We start from the raw sequence: 18,991 nt of genomic DNA, 5'->3' as shown, positions 1-18,991 counted from the left end.
ATGGAATTGTTTAAGTGATTTTCCATCCATTGAGAAATTTTCAGCAAGGTTTGTGCATTACAGTACGTCTCTTCGGAACCAGTTGTAAGAATTTGATTGGATCTATTAATCATGCCTTTAAGATCATATTTAATTTTATTCCTCTTTCTACAGCCAGTCTTCGACTTACGACCACAACTGAGCTTAAAATTTCTGTTATTTTGAAACATTGGTTAAGTGAGTTTTGTCCCGCTTTATGACCTTCCTTGCCACAGTTGTTAAATGAATCACTGCGGTTGATAAGTTAGTATTCTGGTTGTTAAGTGAATCTGGCTTCCCCATTGACTTTGCTTATCAAAAGGTTGCAAAACGTGATTACATGACCTGGGGAGAAAACAAATGGTCATAAGTATGAACCAGTTGCCAAACAGCTGAACTTTGATCGTGTGATCATGGAGATGCTACAAAGATCGTAATGGTGAAAAATCATTGTAAATCAATTTTTTTCAGTGCTGTTGTAACTTTGAATGGTCACTAAGTTAATTGTTGTAAGTCAAGGATTACCCGTACTTAAAGAACACTCCGACGCAATATCTGGGAGACGATGACTGAAGTTTGCAAGGACTGGGCTTTTCATCAGTCTGGCAAGGTGCGGGGTTAAATGTGCTACATTACAAATTTGGATTCCCCCCCCCCAATTATCTAGCACAAGCATGTTAAACACGCAGCCCGCAGGCTGGATGCAGCCCATACAGGCCACAGCCAAACCGACTCTGCATCACAATATGGCCCGTGATGCGATCGGGTTTAACACCCCTGATCTAGCAGTTGCCTGGAAGCATGTTCAAATGCAGTATAAAAATATTTGTATTTGATGGCCGCTCTGTATCATGCTCAGATGCCAGAAAAGAGCAAATAAGCAGTGTGTGTGTGTGTGTGTGGGGGGGGGAAACGTGTATCTTTCTTGTATACTATGTATTTAAAACCTGGTCATTTTCTTTCCTTTTTCTCCTTCTCTCTTGTTTTTAATAGGTGCCTCTTACTGAGCCTGTGGATCCAGTGGATTTGGAAGATTACCTTCTTACGCATCCACTTGCAGTGGATTCTGGCCCTATGAGAGACTTGTTTGAATTTCCTTCCGATGATACTGAGGTTATCTACAGCCCCCGAGAATGCAGAACATTGGTATCAGCTATACCAGAGGAAAGGTAACGAATAGACGGAAAAATGTGCTTAGATCACACACAGATCCCATATATATATACATGTATGTATGTTTGAGATTTATGTATGCAGTGGTACCTTGGTACTCTACTGCTTTGAAACTCATTGATTTTATCCCGGTACTCGTCATTTGTTTGGTACTCAACACATAGGCTAGACCAGGGGTGAGGAACCTTGGTTCTTTTATGACTCGTGGACTTCAACTCCCAGAATTCCTGAGCCAGCCATGCTGAGGGGAAAAGGAGAGATTTCCAAGCTGAGCCATGCTCAGTCATAAAAGAGCCAAGGTTGCCTACCCCTGGGCTAGAACTTATTAGTGTCGGCTGCTTTGTGACTCACTATGTTATTTGTTTAGTACTCTGTGGTTTTGGTACTCATTATACCTCCCAGAACCAATTAACTATGAGTACTGAAGTACCATCTATGTTATGTACTTTCCTGCTTCTTTCTTCCTCCTTGGATTTTTTTTCAAAATTCTCTTTCAAGGTCAAATTCAGTTCTTGGAGAATTCACCCACATGTCCATGTCAGTTTTCTTGGCAACCATTCACCACTGTTTTGCCCTTTTTTCCTCTGTTGTTATACTTTAGTAAATTTCAAATTAAGGAAAGGGAGGCTTTGAACTAATCATTAGTAATATTTTGTTCGTTTAAATTCCTTTTTGTTAAGTACCCTGAACATTCAATATATTTGGAAGAATGAAAATATATTTGAATTGAAAAGAAAAGATAAATATTTGTATGGTGGAGGTTACTTAGATTTGTTAACCAACTAGAAATAAGATCTTTGTGGTCTGGAAAAAATAGTCATACCTCCTTCTTGTTTCATCTCTTTCATTTGCAGTGAAATGGACCCCCATGTGAGAGACTGCGTAAGGAGTTATACAGAAGACTGGGCTGTTGTGAATAGAAAGTAAGTGTTTATATTTAAATAAACACAATTGTTCAAGGGGATATAAACAGTGGCCATTATCTATAAAAATGGGAGTGGGGCTTTCAGAACACTGTCAAGCAGCCATCACAAATGATCATTCTCACTAATAAAAATGAACTTTTTGTAAGTATTGGTTTGCTCCTAGGCAGCAATTTGGCTTTGTAGGAAGAACAGGCCTTTGGCCTCAGGGGAACTTTCTTTCAAGCCTTGATGCAGTACTAGAAAGACAAGGCTGGATTTGGTGTGAGTTTTAACTTGCATGAAATACACTACACCCCTCTGTGTGCTATAGAGCGGTCTCATAAAAACTTAATATTGGCACAAGATTCACGCTATTTTGGTTGCTCATTTGGGATTAGGTAAACAGTACAATGTAGATATCCTGCTATGAATATTATTTTGATTATTGAAAATTATTTCTGATGATGGGACTAAGCTTTCAAAGAGTCAATAACTTGGGCTTTTTTTTTTTATTTTTGAGGCGAGGCAGGGCTATAGTTTAATTTGCTTTTCTTTGCTTTTGAATAGGTATCACAAACTGGGTACAGGATTCAATCCCAACACATTGGACAAGCAAAAAGAGAGGCAAAAGGGCTTGCCCAAACAGATCTTTGAGTCCGATGAAGCCTCAGATGGCAACCAGGATGAACAAGTAATATCGCTCAGTTTACGTCATTAAAATTATTTGCTAGGGTTTTTTTTTATTGCTGCGATTCCTTTTGCAAACTGCATATGATTTATTGGGTTCTTGGTACTCTCTGAATTTGGTTGTTTTCTTGTAAATGACAACTAAACTCAGAGAGCACCAGGAACCCAAGAATTCGATCCTGAGCTATATATATTCTCTTCTATTTGATTTATCATTAGGATGATCTGAAAAGACGGTCCATGTCAATAGATGATACACCACGAGGCAGTTGGGCCTGCAGTATTTTTGACTTGAAAAATTCCCTTCCCGATGCTTTGCTCCCTAATCTTCTGGATCGGACGCCGAATGAAGAAATCGATCACCAAAATGATGAGCAAAGAAAATCCAACAGACACAAGGAGCTTTTTGCCTTGCATCCAGCACCTGATGAGGTACTTTTTGGATACTTGATGTTTGATTTTATTTATTTATGTTTTAATTCTATCCGTATAGACGTATTTTTATGACTGTAAACTGCCCAGAGTTACCCTATGGTAAGATGGATAGCCAATAAATTTAATAAACAAAGAACAAATAAATAAATTGAGTTAATCCATACTAGTTCATGCTATGGACGCATAAACAGAATTCTTGTTTACGCGTTCGACATTTTTATAGAAAGATAGTAAGCTTGTGCTTTTTACTAGGTATAGGCACAGCTGTGAATTTCATAAATAAGCAAAATTTAAAAAAAATAAAAATCCAGCCAAGGGAAAGATCTCACATAAGGACATTTATATGACTTTTCCCGTCTGAGAATAAATTCTTTATAAATAAGTCAGCAGCAGTTATTTCTGAGCTGACACACATCGTCCTATAAGTGTGAATTGCCCTTATGTTCCTTTCGTCTCTTCCATAACCTTGAAGCTCTGACATGTGCTTTAAAACAAATGCTAATGTTTGCTTGTTCCACTACATTCCATCACAATGCAGGTTTTGGTGTGGTAGTTCTTGGCCAATAACCAGCAAGCTTTGCCAAGTATAAAAGAACAACTATATAGCCACGTACTACCTTGCTTTGTTTTCTGGGATTATTACGAACTTGGCTTGAAGAAACAGGAATGAAAATATAATCCTTTAGATATTAACTTCCCAGGTTTTTTTTTAAAAAAATGGTATTTAGGTTGACCGTGTTCCTATTGAAGCAAAGCAAAGCAACCGTTTTGTTTGGCAGAGAGAAGTGAAGCAGCCATGTTGCTTTGATCTTACTGCTTCGCTTTCCTCCTCTGCAATTTCATCTGGCATGAAAAGTACCCAGAGCAGGATTTTCTAGTGGTGCTCCACTCATACCAAATCTCTGCCACCTTCTGTGTGCATCAGAACTGGATGCAAAGAGATTCAAAACTCCTCTTTGGAAAAAAAATGGTATTCCTGTTTGGCTTAAGGTGGCAAAGGGTGGTATTTTCACAGCGTGAAGGTTTTCATCCAGATTAATTCAGATTGCCTTGCATAGGCAGATCTACAGAGAACTGAAGAAGCTTCTTGGATGAGAAGCGAAATGTCTTCAAGGAAAAACAAAGCCCAGTTGCCTTTTGAAAAAGCACTTTTGGGACAACCATGACGTGGATGACTGAGACTCTCCATAGACAGGCAGATCTACATTTACAGTCCTCCGATCTGTTCGGAAGTTTCTATCCTAAGCTCCTCTATGTACTATTATTTATAGTTGCTGCCAGTTGATCAGTTTTGAAATTAAATTATATTTGTGCTTTAGGAAGGAGTGGATGGGGATCTGACTTGCACATTTTTAATCACTTGATGCTATACTATGTTTATGGGAGTGGTGCATGCATTGCTTACTGGGTTTGTGACCAATTCTAGGAGGAACCCATAGAAAGGCTTGGCATTCCAGAAATCCCCAAAGAGCACTTTGGTCAAAGGCTTCTTGTCAAGTGTTTGTCTCTAAAGTAAGTATTAACTCAGCTAGTTTTATTTTATTTTATTTTTTTGAAACGGTGTTGTATTTTCTCCTTTATGAGAAGCGACTCTGACACATATATACACAGACAAATATATATGTACTTATCTTGTCAAACTAAGGTTGCCAGCTCCAGGTGAAGTGTTTTCCCTGAAATAAATGTTTTTTAATTTATTTATTTATTTAGCGTATGGCATTTATAGAGGTTCACTGATATACAATCATTGATATACAAATTTATCAAATTGTGTGTGTGTGTGTGTGTGCATGTATGTATGCATGTAAGATGTGTGAACAATACAATATACACACAGATACACACACATGTACATAATATTCATCAAACTAAGGTTGCCAGCTCCAAGTGAAGTGTTTCCCCTGAAATTAATTTATTAATTAATTTATCAATTTATTTATTTAGCGCATGGCATTTATAGAGGTTCGCTGATATGCAGTCACTGATATACAAATTTAGTTTAAAGCTTCATCAAATGTGTGGTGTGCGTATGTATGCATGTAAGATATGTGAACAATACAATATAGGACATAATATATTGTAACTTTAATATGTTAATATATTGAAAAGAGCCATGGTGGCGCAGTGGTTAGAATGCAGTATTGCAGGGTAACTCATTGCTGACTGCCAGGAGTTCAATCTTGACCGGCTCAAGGTTGACTCAGCCTTCCATCTTTCCGAGGTCGGTAAAATGAGGACCCAGATTGTTGGGGACAATATACTGACTCTGAAAAACAACTTAGAGACGGCTGTAAAGCTATATAAAGCCGTATATAAGCCAAAGTGCTATTGCTATTGCTAAATTAAGATAAAACCATAATAAAATTACCATAACTTAGAATTGCAATGGGATGGATGTTATGTGTGTTCATGTGGTGCGTTTGTATAATGCATAGTGGGTGTATATATGTGCTGCTCCCCAGAAAGGGTGGCTCACTTCCAAAATAAATTAATAGATATAAATTAAATGAATCACAATCGATTAAAATGAATACCCATTATAAGTTGTCATGGGGCAGGGTGAACTCTGGCCCTTCGTTCCAACTCCTGCTGGGCACATAAAAGGTGCCCCCAACTGGGCGTCTCCCAGACAGTGGTGCTTCTGACACGAGTGCAGTACGAACTTAATTGGTTCTCCCTGCATATCTCAACCATTCTGCCCTGTACACAAAGACTATTCTTGTACACAATAATATAGAATTTAGACATGCAGAGGCACAAATGTGTTTCCTGCTTTTTCTAAAAGGAGCAAAGAAGAAAGAAAAGGAATCAGGTATAGCTGCACTGTGTAGGAAAGAAAAGGAGAATTAGCGGGTAGTAAAACTGGGGACTCGGGGCATTAGTGAAGTGGAACAGAAGAGTAAAAAATAAAAAAAATCCCACTTAGAGATAAAACAAGGTTTAAAATTAACTAGGTAACACATCCAAACAATGAATAATTTTCAAAGGCCTCCATGTCTTTCAATCACAGTCTTGTAGTCATTTGCACCTTCGATCTATTTGCTTTCAATTTGGTTTTTGATTCTGCTCAGCTAATGACCCAGGTTAATTGATAGAATTTATCCATCTGCTGTATTGGATAAACAGACACACTGAGTCCCTTAGATTTTTAAATGAATTTTTAAAAGACTGGCATGCGTTCCACATAGAAACTTGTGAAATGGTAACTATGGCTTGACACAAACGTATGATTTACACGTTCTCCAAATAGCATTTAAATGGCGGGAAGCAATTAAATAGCAACTGAGTGCAGCTGCGGCGAATGAAATGTCTGAATGTTTCATATTCACAACTAGCACAACTATGAATAATATGTGCTTCAGTTGCAATTACTTCTATCTCTTCTCTCCTCTTCCCAAAAAAGAATAGCTGAGGTATATTTCTTCTGAAGAAAATACAAACTGAAATAGAAAAGTTTTTTAATTTGGTGGAAAGTAAGAATACAAGATGGAGATTTACAACGGCATGTGTGGAAAAAAATAGAAAAAGAGAACTTCTTACTTTCCCATAACATAAAACTCAAACTGTGCAATGGTGACTTGGTTTTTTTTTTTTTTGGGTCAAGTGGTTAAGGCACCAGGCTAGAAAGCTGGAGGCCACGAGTCTTAGCCAGGAAAGCCAGCTGGGTGGCTTTGGGCCAGTCACTCACTCTCAATCCAACCCACTTCCCAGGGTGGTGTTTGTGGGAAAAGGAAGGTGTGTTGTGTATATTTACCACCTTGACTTATTTGTAAAAATAATAAAGGCAGGATACAAATTAAATAAATAAAAGAAAAAAAAACAGAGAAAGAGATTGGGAATAGTGAATAGAAGCCTAGAATTTGCTGGTTGGGATAGATCACCTTCTCCAATATGGTAGTCATCAGACAGGTTAAACATGAGCTACCCCAGGGATAGGCAACCTTGGCACTTCTATGACTCGTAGACTTCAACTCCCAGAATTCCTAAGCCAGCCATGCTGGCTCAGGAATTCTGGGAGTTGAAGTCCACGAGTCATAAAAGAGCCAAGGTTGCCTACCCCTGAGCTACCCTGATACTCATGCAGCAAGGCTAATTCCCATGCTGGTTGGCAATTCTGGAAGTTGCAATCCATTGCTTCTAAAAGGCACCACTTTAAGGCAAACTGAGGCTCAGAAATACAAACTCTCTTTAAACCTTGAACCTTGAGGCAGCCAGCAAAGCATTCACCAGGGAGCCAGGAAACTTGTTAAACAAGTTTAATGAAGTGGAGCTCCAGAATAGAGGGTTACCTGTAGTTGGTTCATTGCCTATAACTCTTTTCTAATAACAGGAGGTAAAATTTTACTGCTATTCCCTTTGAGAAATAAAGCACAAAACTGATTTTACACATGACTTTATTCATCTTGTCTGTTCTTAGTTCTGTCAACATTTCTTGTTAGGGAGTGCCAGTTACTAGAGCTTTTGAAACTGAGATGTAAATGGGACTTAATTCCTACAACTGGGGTGCGCAACTCTGCCCCCTTTACGAGCTGTGGACTTCAACTCCCAGAATTCATGAGACAGCTGGGAGTTGAAGTCCACGGGTCATAAAGGGGGCAGAGTTGCCCATCCCGATCTAGAGGAAAACCATTTTAAGTCCTGGCATTAATCCAGCTAATTCTGAGCGTATTTCTGTTACAGTGTTCCTAAAATCCTACAGCATGAAGTTGTACACATTCAATGAAATACTTTATCAATTGACCATTTGCTAAGCTCCCAGAAATGATGTTTAACATAAAGAGTTCTGGAGTATTTTGTACTGATGTTCCAGAAGTAGTCAGAATTTTGTTAAGTGTCCCAAAAGGGGATTCATGTACGTTGGTGGACTTAGACCCTTGTGTGTCAAATATAAAACCTCAAAATTGGCTCAGTCAGCCCAGTACAAATGCAAAGGGAAAAAAAGTTAACTTCTATATATCTATTGTGCTAAGTGTGTGGATAGGCTGGAGAACCTCCACTTTAAATATACTATATTAATTCAGCAGATAATGAAAGTCTGGAATTTTTTAACATTTGTCACCCTGGCCTATTGTTATTAGGATGTGCAAAGTCAGAAGAAATATCAATTTATCATCTATAGGAATGGGGGGCACAGATGATGAGCAGAATCACTAATACATTTTGTTTTGTAAATACATACGGGTGTTGTCAAGTGCCTACTTAGATTCATGATCTGGGAAACCAATAACGCTTTTCATCTTTGTTAAGTGAACTGTAGGATAAATGGAATCAGGAAATAAGAAAAAAAAATATTCAAGAAAGCAAAGGCTTAATTTAGAACAGTAGTGTATTCTCATGTTGCGCCTGAGCTGTATGCTGAAATACATCCCTTTGTTCCTTCTACGAGTGCTCAATTTCCTTTCCTGGGTTTCTAGGGTCACAAATGTTGCCTTGATTGTGATCTCCCGAGTTTCAACAACTGCCATTAAGGTTTAACATGGCAAAAGGGGGAAAATATTAAATATATAGGGGGAAAATGGTACAAATTGCACTTATATTGATCATATGTTTTTGTCACTCTTTGTGGGCCTGGGCATGCTATTTATATATATGAATATGTTCACTGTGTTGAACAAAATCACCATGATATCCTGAGCCTTGTTCCTTTTCCAAATTATAATTGCAAACCATTATTTGTTTTTTATGATTCCTGGTTTACCTTGGAGAAATCAGATAAGAGCTCCAGTCTGGACTACAAAGATTTAAAGTTCCCAGCTAGTTTTATCCATAGTGAAAATTATTTCTGAATAAGATGATTGTATGCAAACACACAGTCACACCATCTACAAAAAAGTAACAATAGCAAAAAGCTTTACTTTTTATTTTGATCAGAAATCTTTACCCTAGAATCTTTCTGTGCCAAGTTGGGAAGTCAAATTAATAGGCCTTTTTTTTAAGCTTTACAAGCTGAAGCTTTGGTTTTGGACATGAGGAAATGTCCTTGAAATTCATAGAGATCAGTCATGCATAACTGTATTTGTAACATTTATAGGCTGTGTTAGGATTATGTAGATGAATATAAAGTTTATTAATTGGTTAGTCATACAACCATATCAAAAAAAAAATAAAATATACAGGTCTATTTCCAGGGTAAAATAGATAGTAGGAAATACAATAATAAAACAATAAAACAAAAACAAAAACAAAGTACAGGCTATAATTCCAGGATAAAATAGCAGAAATGCAATAATGAAATACCTATTTCTCCTCAGCCTTTTGGTTAAGATCAAATGGATTAGATAGGAGTTGGTTGAATCCAGTGTAAAAAATAGGCTATGGAAAATTGTGCAGTTGCACAACCAGTGGAATATTATGCCCCTGCACACACCTCATTCTTTTTATTGGCTAGACATATTGAGGGAACTTTTAAGTTTATAAAGCAGCTGTCAGAGATATTTGATTTTGTCTTATTCAATACCTGTATTGTAATACCTTATTATCCTTGCATTTGTGCTCAAAGCTTTTATTTGGTTGCTATTGTATGCATCTTGGTGGAATACCTTGAGGTACTTGAATGCTTAAGCAATGCTACGGGTGCTAGACTGTTGTTAAAGCCACAGAATAGAATCCTTGTGATCCATCATAATCCTAATTCAGTATCTGAATATAGTGGAGTGAAATGAGGTTGCTACACTTTGGTTGTAATTACTCTTTTTCTTTTCTCGGAAGGTTTGAAATTGAAATAGAGCCCATTTTTGCAAGTCTGGCATTATATGATGTTAAAGAAAAAAAGAAGGTGAGTTGAGGCTTACTTGCTTCATTTGGAAGGTGAATTGAATGCAGTAGCAGTTCTTCTGTGCTCAGCTCTTGTAATGTTGCCTTTATTTTGTTTGCCATCGTGATACCAGAATTACATCAACAGATTCAAAATGGAAAAGGCAGTCCATCTGAGGAATAACAGAAAAGTCACTGTGCTGTAAGCCAAACTCTGTCACAAGTGACTCTAGCAAATGTATGAGCAGCAGGCGTTCAGATACATTTGTAGCCTTAATCCAAAAGTCCATGTTTGCCCAGTGTCAGTTAAACCATATTTGGTTTAAGGTGTTCTTGACAGGTATGCGTCCATAGGCACGTTCCAAATCACATTTTGCCCTCCTAATCTGAGCCTTGTGCAGTCCTAAATGGCGTAAAAGAAACTATCTGAAAATATAAAAAATAACTTGAGTTACTGCCATCTGTAGTGGTTATAAGAGTAGCTATTCTGTTCTGATATTTTGAAATTTTGTATTTGGTGAAGAATATCAATCTGTCTGTCTGTCTGTCTGTGTAACAACCTGCAACTAGCCAGCTTCTTATTTTAGATTTCAGAGAACTTTTACTTTGATTTAAACTCTGAACAAATGAAAAGCATGTTGCGACCTCATGTTCCCCCTGCGGCCATAACCACTTTGGCTCGTTCAGCCATCTTTTCTATTACATACCCTTCCCAAGATGTCTTCCTGGTAATAAAGGTAAGATTTTTCTTCTCTTGTTCAAAAAGAGAATATTTTATGTGATGATAAAGGTTGGGAATATACCTATTCAATATGTGAGTATTTAAAAATTAGAGATGAAATTCATTTAAAAGTCTGATGGAATATATGATTGCATAAGAACTGAATATTGTTCGTAGGTAATCATCTCTCTTTATATACATAGGGAGAGATATACAAGGATTAGTTATAGAAACTATTTTTAAGAGAAACAGAACAGCCAAATAAACTAGGCACTATATAAACACATACATATACACAACTTTCCTAAAGGAAATAAATCCTGATTGTTCTTTGGAAGGACAGATACTGAAGCTGAAGTTCAAATACTTTGGTCACCTAATGAGAAGAGAGGATTCACTGGAAAGTCCTTCATGTTGGAAAAGTTGGAAGGCAAAAGAAGAACGGGATGGCAGAGGATGAGATGGTTAGATAGTGTCATCAACACAATGAACATGAATTTGGGCAAACTCTGGGAGACAGTGGAAGACAAAGGAGCCTGGCATGCTATGGTCCATGGGGTTGCAAAGGGTCAGACAGGACTTAGGGACTGAACAACAACAAAATACACAACATAAAATGCATTATCAAGAAGCGAAGAAAGTCTGGCAGAGTTCACCTTCCCTTTCCTTCCCCTTTCTCAGAAAGATAAGTCCTGATCCTGTGTCTAGATGCTGTGTTCCAGCACCTGAAATTACTCATGTTTTCTTGGACAAATTTTCGTATACAGCAGGAGGGGTATTATACATGCATAGGTGTACTTAAATGCTGATTTTGCCCTGCCTCTCTTCCTGCCACTCTGCTACTTGCTTCATCCACAAATTATAGTTTTGAGAGGATGAATCGTATGGTGTTTAGGATAGACATCTTTCTTTCTTTCTTTCTTTCTTTCTTTCTTTCTTTCTTTCTTTCTTTCTTTCTTTCTTTCTTTCTTTCTTTCTTTCTCTTTCCTCCTCCTCCTCCTCCTCCTCCTCCTCCTCTCCTTCCTCCCTCCTCCCCTCCTCCTCCTCCTCCTCCTCTTCTTCTTCTTCTTCTTCTTCTTCTTCTTCTTCTTCTTCTTCTTCTTCTTCTTCTTCTTCTTCTTCTTCTTCTTCTTCTTCTTCTTCTTCTTCTTCTTCCTCTTCCTCTTCCTCTTCTTCCTCTTCCTCTTCCTCTTCTTCTTCTGAATCAGTATATGGTTATCCTACATTGTAAGTGTTCCATGATCATTCCAGGCCTTACATTCTTATTAATGTATCCCACTAGCCCAAGGGCCATAAGCTCTGCCAAATGAACAAAAGAAAAAAAATCTGTGTATAATTAGGCTGGTCTCCTAGTAGGGAATTTTAGAGAATTGCCATAGTTAATGAAGAAGACTTGAGTCCCTAGCAAGCAAATCTAAAAAGATGGAACTTCAGGTAGGACCTTCTCTTTCTTTTAGTTAGAAATCTCACATTGGCTACTGTGGGATAGAGATTGGCCTGTCCTCCGTTGTACAGATGCCCCTGCTTTTTACCTTTATGGATGTGGCTTATATAGCTAGTGCACAAAGAAAGAACCTTTCTTCCTAGTTGTAGGATTGGATAACTTCATTCAATCACGTATTGTATATATGTAACATGTCTCCTATATCATACCAGTCTTTTCTGCTTCCTTTGTGTAGTTGGAAAAGGTACTACAGCAAGGAGATATTGGGGAATGTGCTGAGCCATATATGATTATGAAAGAAGCCGATGCTGCAAAGGTAAGCATTTTTTTTTATTTTTCATCCAAAAATAAATTGTATCCTGCGCTTACAGTTGATTGTTACATTCATTATATAAAGTGGAGCAGCTCATAGACAAGAGTTTGCATGGAGATACAAATCATGGATTGCGTCTAAGGGTAGTCATTCTACTGACAAATAATAGTGTGAAGTGAAGCAATTTGTGGTGATTCCCACTCCCCTTGTATTTTAGCCTTTTGGAGATGCCAAAATTGCTAAATTTTTATCCTATTCTGCCTCTGAACCCTATTTATAACTTCTCCTAAGTAATTTACTGAATGGCCTTGGGTAAGTTCTTGGGAGGATTTGAACATATTGCTCAATTATATTTGCCACTACGTGACTAAGCCAAAATCTTGCATCTTCACTCCTGCTCTTGTCTCTTTGCATTATGCTCCCATTCTTCCTCTTTTATGAAAATTTGTGGTTTACTGTCGCCCCTAAGTGTTTGCCTTCCAAACAGAATGATGTGCTATAATAAATGGAAAGCTACTAAGATAATGATTTGAAATTCTGCTCTGTAAAAAAAAACCACAAGTAGCTTCCAACTTATGTCCACGACTGAGCCCCACATTTCTTTTTCTAGGTGAGACAGCTGTTAAATGAGTTCTGCCCCGTTTTATGACTTTTCTTGCCACAGTTGTTAAGTGAACCTCTGCCATTGTTCAGTTAGTAACACGGTTGTTAAGTGAATCTGGCTTCCCATTGACTTTGTTTGTCAAAAGGTCACAAAAGATGATCACGTGACCCCAAGACACCGCAGCTGTCATAAATATGAGCCAATTGCCAAGCATCCAAATTTTGATCACATAACTATGGGGATGCTGCAAGTGTGTAAAATGGCCATAGGCTGTTGTAACTTCAAATGGCCACTAGCTGAATGGTTATAATTCAAGCACTACCTGTATTTTAAAGTAAAAATAAGATGTTGTTAATATTTTTGAGGTCTTGGCATAACTCTAGAAAGAATTCTAAACAAGTAATAGCTCTCTCTGAGCTGCTTTTTCATAATCTTGCATCAGTCTCCTTTTGTTTGGTTGTAACAGATATTTCTTTTGTAGCTACAGTGTAGCTTGTAATTGTTTAGAGATATATTTTAGTAATTCTCTTAGATTCTGTTATTGACTTAATTGCAAATTCCGTGATTTTCACTTGCAACTAGAGGCAAGTGCTTTCATTTCAATGCATATTTAAGCCACATTTAAAGGTCCATTGCATTACTTTGCACAATATTGCAAAAAATCTTTAATTCATGTGAGGACTGTCTATACCAGGGGTAGGTAACCTTGGCTCCATAGTTGACTTAGGAATTCTGGGAGTTGAAGTCCACGGGTCATAAAAGAACCAAGGTTGCCTATCCTGGTCTATACAATCAAATACCTTAATAAAAATTTCCTTATTTCTTATAGTATATGAAAAAAATATTCTTAAAATATGCCATGTTTCAGCTTCTAAACATGAACTGACATGTTATAATTAGTAGAGAACTATTAATGTTTTAGAAATGTTTCAGTTGTGTTGAACAGGTTTGTTTTCTTGTTTTTGTTTTTGCAGAACAAGGAAAAGCTAGACAAACTGAAAAGCCAATCAGAACAATTTTGCCAAAGACTTGGCAAATATCGCATGCCTTTTGCCTGGACTGCTATTCATTTAATGAATATAGTCAGCAGTGCTGGAAGTTTGGAAAGAGATTCTGCAGAAGTAGAAATTGCCACTGGAGGTAGATATCTAAATGTATCATAAGAAATTGAAAATAAGTCTCAGCAAAAGACCAATATATGAAATTGCTTGCTTTTTTAAAACTACGTGCTTAGTAGCCGTAACATTTGTTTTCAGTTACGTACTACCTATCACTTAAAAAAATAGCATTTCATTACTAATGGAAATAAATTCACATAAGGTATATATTTATAATATAGAATGTGCTGATAAAAACAAGCAAATGGATTAGAGATGCAAAGGACTGCAGATTTTGCTGCCGAAAAGCTAGGTCAGCCTAGTGGGTTTTAGTGTCTGGTGAACTTTTAATATTTTTGTAATGTGGAGTCCTTGGTGCTCTCTGAGCTTGGTTGCTTTCTTGCAGATGTTTCATTACCTGAGTAGGTAACATCTTCAATCTTATCTCAAATTAGTTGTCTCATTCATTATAAGATCATGGATCTTGTCGCTGCTTTACTGTATATATCAGGGGTTCTCAACCTTGGCAACTTTAAGACTTGTGGACTTCAACTCCCAGAATTCCTCAGCCAGCTTTGCTGGCTGAGGAATTCTGGGAATTGAAGTCCACAAGTCTTAAAGTTACCAAGGTTGAGAACCCCTGGTATATATCAACCTGACATCGACCAACTGAAGACCAGGGCTGCTGAGATCATTGTATGCAGCCCATGAAATAAATCCTGCAATAACAAATAGAATTATCTTTTAGGGATTTTATTCCTAGTCTATCTGCTGTTTTCTAAAACTGTTCTGCTAATTATGTGGAAATGTTACTGGTGAAAATATTCCACAGGAGTGAAGTGATTATTGTGAAGAAGTATCATGGAGTATTTTATTGCTGGATACTACTACGCAGTATATTCAGAATTTTACTTATTTATATTTCCTATTTCTAAACCTCCCATCTCCCTCAGAATGGCCAACTTCATCATTTTTTGAGGAATGAAGACATAAATTGCCATGTGGTTTATAATAAGCACAAGCCACTTGGTATTGTTGTTGTGAGGGAAGTAAGGGTACTGACTGCTTTGTGCATCAGGAGTAAAATTGTGTTAACATAACTGTCTCTCCTAACTTGTATTCTACAAAGTTCATACAGCTAGCCTTCCAGAAGTAATTATGGAAGTTTTATTTATCCCCCCCCCCTTTTTTTTTAAAGAACGCAAAGGATCTTGGTCTGAAAGAAGAAATTCTAGCATTGTTGGTAGGCGTTCTCTAGAAAGAACCACTAGTGGGGACGAGGCCTGTAACCTGACTAACTTTAGACCAGCTACCCTGACAGTGACAAACTTCTTTAAACAGGTATTCCACTATTCTTGATATAGTAACAATTGCTACAACTAGTCATATATTATTGTTGTTATTATTTTATGATATGTTGCCCTAATCAGTTCATTATGCCTGCAAGAAATATATAACTTATATCCAGATATATACACAAAAAAGAGCCAGTTTGGCATCAGGATAGAAGCCAGGTAAATCTTCAAGAATTGGAGATGGATGAACAAAAGAAAAAAAATGCACAAATAAGCTATATTTTGGTAATATATTTGATAAATGGTACCTCTTCCGTACCTTTCTTAACCAAGATTATAGAATGAAACCTTGGTATTTATTCAAGGCTTGGAGATGTCCAATGTATTCATGTTTTGTTTTGTTTTGTTTTTGTACCATTGAGTCAATGTTGACTCCTGGTGACTGCCTGGACTGCCTGCTAGGTTTTCTTAGCAAGGTTTTCAGAAGTGGCTTGCCATTGCCTTCTTCTGAGTGCTGAGAGGAACTAGCCCTAGGCCCTCCAGCTGCCTTTGTGCTTAGCCTAGAATTCACAGTCTTCTGGCTTCTACCCTTGTTTTTTCATCACTACACCAAACTGGCTCTCATGCATTCATGTATTACAGCTACTGTATATTATTTTTATCTGTGTAAGCTTCCGATGCAAACTGGAACTTCCTTTGTGTATCATTTCAATTTAACTAGTGGTCGGTGGTTGTACACTTTCTCTTTCAGACATACATCTCTGAAGGAATCAGGGGAAGCCACATAATTTTGAGGGGCAAGAGATTTGGTGCATCCTCTCAGCCTGCTTCTATCTCCTTAACCCAATTGATGTGTGGAGTCAGTGCAAGAGAATGTGCCACACCAAGCTTTATATTCTCACCTTGATATGTGATCTCAGATGAGATAGGCTGTTTGTCATAAGCATCATGCGGCATGTTTTACACTGAAATCTCCAGCATCATTATGTATGGCAACATTAAGTAGGAAAGTGTTCCATGTTTTAATTGGGTTACTACTACTACTGTTTAAGCTCAGTAGCTCCAAGGATATGATGAAATAGGAGTAATTACCAAGTTAAAAGGAGTTGTAGTCCAGGAGAAGATGGACTGTCATATGGCTTTTCCTCACTTTTGAAAGAATGCAGAAAACATTTAGTGCTTCCTTTGCCCTGAAATCCATCTGATCTTTTTTTATTGGGCCTACTTATGATGCAAACAAAAGAAAAAGATAGGGCCTGATTAGGACAATAAGTTAGTAACATGGCTGTTAAGTGAATCTGGCTTCCTCATTGACTTTGCTTGTCGGAAGATTGCAAAAGGTGATCCCAGGACCCCAGGGCACTTCAACGGTCATCAATATGAGCCAGTTGCCAAGCATCCAAATTTTGATCACGTGGCTAAGAGGATACTGCAAGGTCATAAGTCACTTATTCCAGTGTTGCTGGCTGGAAATGATTGCTTCCCTTATTTATCAACTATAGGAAGGTGACCGGTTGAGTGATGAAGATTTATACAAATTCCTTGCGGATATGAAGAGGCCTTCTTCTGTTCTAAGACGCCTGAGACCTATCACAGGTACAGTTCACATATGACTGCTGAAAAACATATTGAAAATCATTTTTTGTTTTTTTAAGCAAATGGCTATTACGCTATAATTTCTCATTCCATAGCTCAGTTGAAGATTGATATTTCTCCAGCCCCAGAGAACCCACACTATTGTCTAACTCCAGAACTGTTGCAAGTAAAACTTTACCCAGATAGTAGAGTTCGACCAACAAGAGAGATCTTGGAATTTCCTGCAAGAGATGTTTATATTCCAAATACTACTTACAGGTAAGAAGAAAAAAAATAATAATTTTAGCACATTCAACTTTTGCAACTTCATGCAAATATAGTGGCTGAGGCAAATTGTATATGTAGATTGTGGAACACATTGATATGAATTACTTTTTCAATAATGGGCTAATTATTGATATTGATGACAGCTTTTACGTTCCTTATTGAAACTAAACCAGGTTCACCTTATGCTGTTGCTTTTGAATCATATCAAAGTCAATTTGAATAGCTGGTTTTCAGTTTAGAGTATATTCAGATTACTTACGACAGGTTAACTACTAGTATTTATTTTTTGTGTTCATTTAATTTGAATAGTTAAAAAATGAGTAGAAAAGAATCTTTCCTCTTTGGTCTTTACATTCCTAGATATAATCCAAGTGCTGAATTAATCTTGCTTTGCTTGGATCAGAACAAAATATCTTATCACTGTTAAAGGAATATTTATGGATAGAATGAAATATTTAAATTATATGATAGCCTGGTTATAGTAAAGGTACTAGAACTGCTAACATAATTTACTGTACTACTCCACTAAGACCTGGATGGAGAAATGGTGTGCTCTTATTGTTAATGATACTAATTCAAGAATGGATTGCATTTTCATTTTAATAAAAAGTAAACTGGTTGTGGAAAGTACTGTGACACTACACCAAATGCAATTGACTGCTTATCACTGTGATGCAACCATTTAAAATGGTTGCATAGGTAAACACCCATTTGATGATGATACATGAAATTAATTTAATTCATCGAATATTCTGAATTAGGTAGAATTGTGTTTTCCCAAAATATACATAGAGTCAAAACAGGTACCTGTGTGTCCCATTTACATTTGTATATAAGCCCATCAGTGGGTGAGCTGATCCTTCAATCTTTAACCAAAATACCATGAAAAATAGCTAAGCCCTATGATTATCCATGGATAAGCCAATTGGGAGAATTAAAACACACGACCAATTTGAGGGTTGATTTAACTTTGGCTGGCACATATTTCATGATATTTTGCTTAAAAAATGGAGAGTCAACATCTGCAGGTGGGCTCATGTACAGGTATATATAGTACAGTACTAGATTGGGACTGAAAAAATACAAACCCTCTAGATGGTTCAAAGATATAATACATTAACTCTTCTGTCATGTATTGGTCAACCTGGTGTTTGCTACCAGGTTTGATAGTGGTAACTGTACTTTAGTTGTTTTCCACTGCAAATAATTGTTCTGTCCCAGCCTGTAGCCGTCCTTGTTAAATGCATAAGGACAAAAGCCCTTTTGAGAAATAGGCTGGAGACTCAGAAGAAAACAAAATGCCTTTTAATATTGGTAACAAACCTGCCAAATGGTCCAAAAACAAAAGCAACAAACACAATCCAAATGGAGGAAATTGTCCACACGAAACACAATGCAAAACAAGGAATTATTCACTGGCAATACCAACAGAACATGATTCCATGAAGTACGTTGCAACAGTTGCCTTTAGCAACTAGCACCGCCCACACCTTCCCTTTTTATTAGGCAGCCCCAAGGCATGGCTTCTCAATGCCTTCTCCTCCTTCCTTGGAGTTGCTGTATTGACTCCCTCTGACCTGCTCTAGTTAACTGTCTTCCAGCTGTGAGTCCTCAGAGTCTGACTCATCTTCCCCACACAGCTGTGTCTCATTCTGACCACGATTGGAGGGGCCAGGCTCTTCA

The 18,991-nt window shown here is 37.5% G+C and overlaps 1 protein-coding gene across 10 annotated transcripts in view; it reads left to right on the top strand.

Moving 5' to 3' along the window:
• Positions 1-18,991, top strand: part of DOCK7 (dedicator of cytokinesis 7) — a 150,206-nt gene that overhangs the window by 54,065 nt on the left and 77,150 nt on the right. For all 10 annotated transcript variants that reach the window (XM_039339068.1, XM_039339067.1, XM_039339066.1 and 7 more), the window contains 12 exons: positions 1,012-1,187; positions 2,046-2,114; positions 2,664-2,787; positions 3,003-3,215; positions 4,645-4,730; positions 9,927-9,993; positions 10,559-10,708; positions 12,372-12,452; positions 14,028-14,193; positions 15,349-15,491; positions 16,948-17,041; positions 17,137-17,299. In XM_039339068.1, the coding sequence (XP_039195002.1) occupies positions 1,012-1,187; positions 2,046-2,114; positions 2,664-2,787; positions 3,003-3,215; positions 4,645-4,730; positions 9,927-9,993; positions 10,559-10,708; positions 12,372-12,452; positions 14,028-14,193; positions 15,349-15,491; positions 16,948-17,041; positions 17,137-17,299 (1,532 nt within the window). The remainder of the gene's footprint in view (positions 1-1,011; positions 1,188-2,045; positions 2,115-2,663; positions 2,788-3,002; positions 3,216-4,644; positions 4,731-9,926; positions 9,994-10,558; positions 10,709-12,371; positions 12,453-14,027; positions 14,194-15,348; positions 15,492-16,947; positions 17,042-17,136; positions 17,300-18,991) is intronic.

This window comes from Crotalus tigris, unplaced genomic scaffold (genome assembly GCF_016545835.1).
Source record: "Crotalus tigris isolate CLP2741 ecotype Arizona unplaced genomic scaffold, ASM1654583v1 scf7180000017729.2337069, whole genome shotgun sequence".
Taxonomy (NCBI): domain Eukaryota; kingdom Metazoa; phylum Chordata; class Lepidosauria; order Squamata; family Viperidae; genus Crotalus; species Crotalus tigris.
Note: the sequence above shows the minus strand (reverse complement) of the source record. Positions and strands in the feature narration are given on the sequence as shown.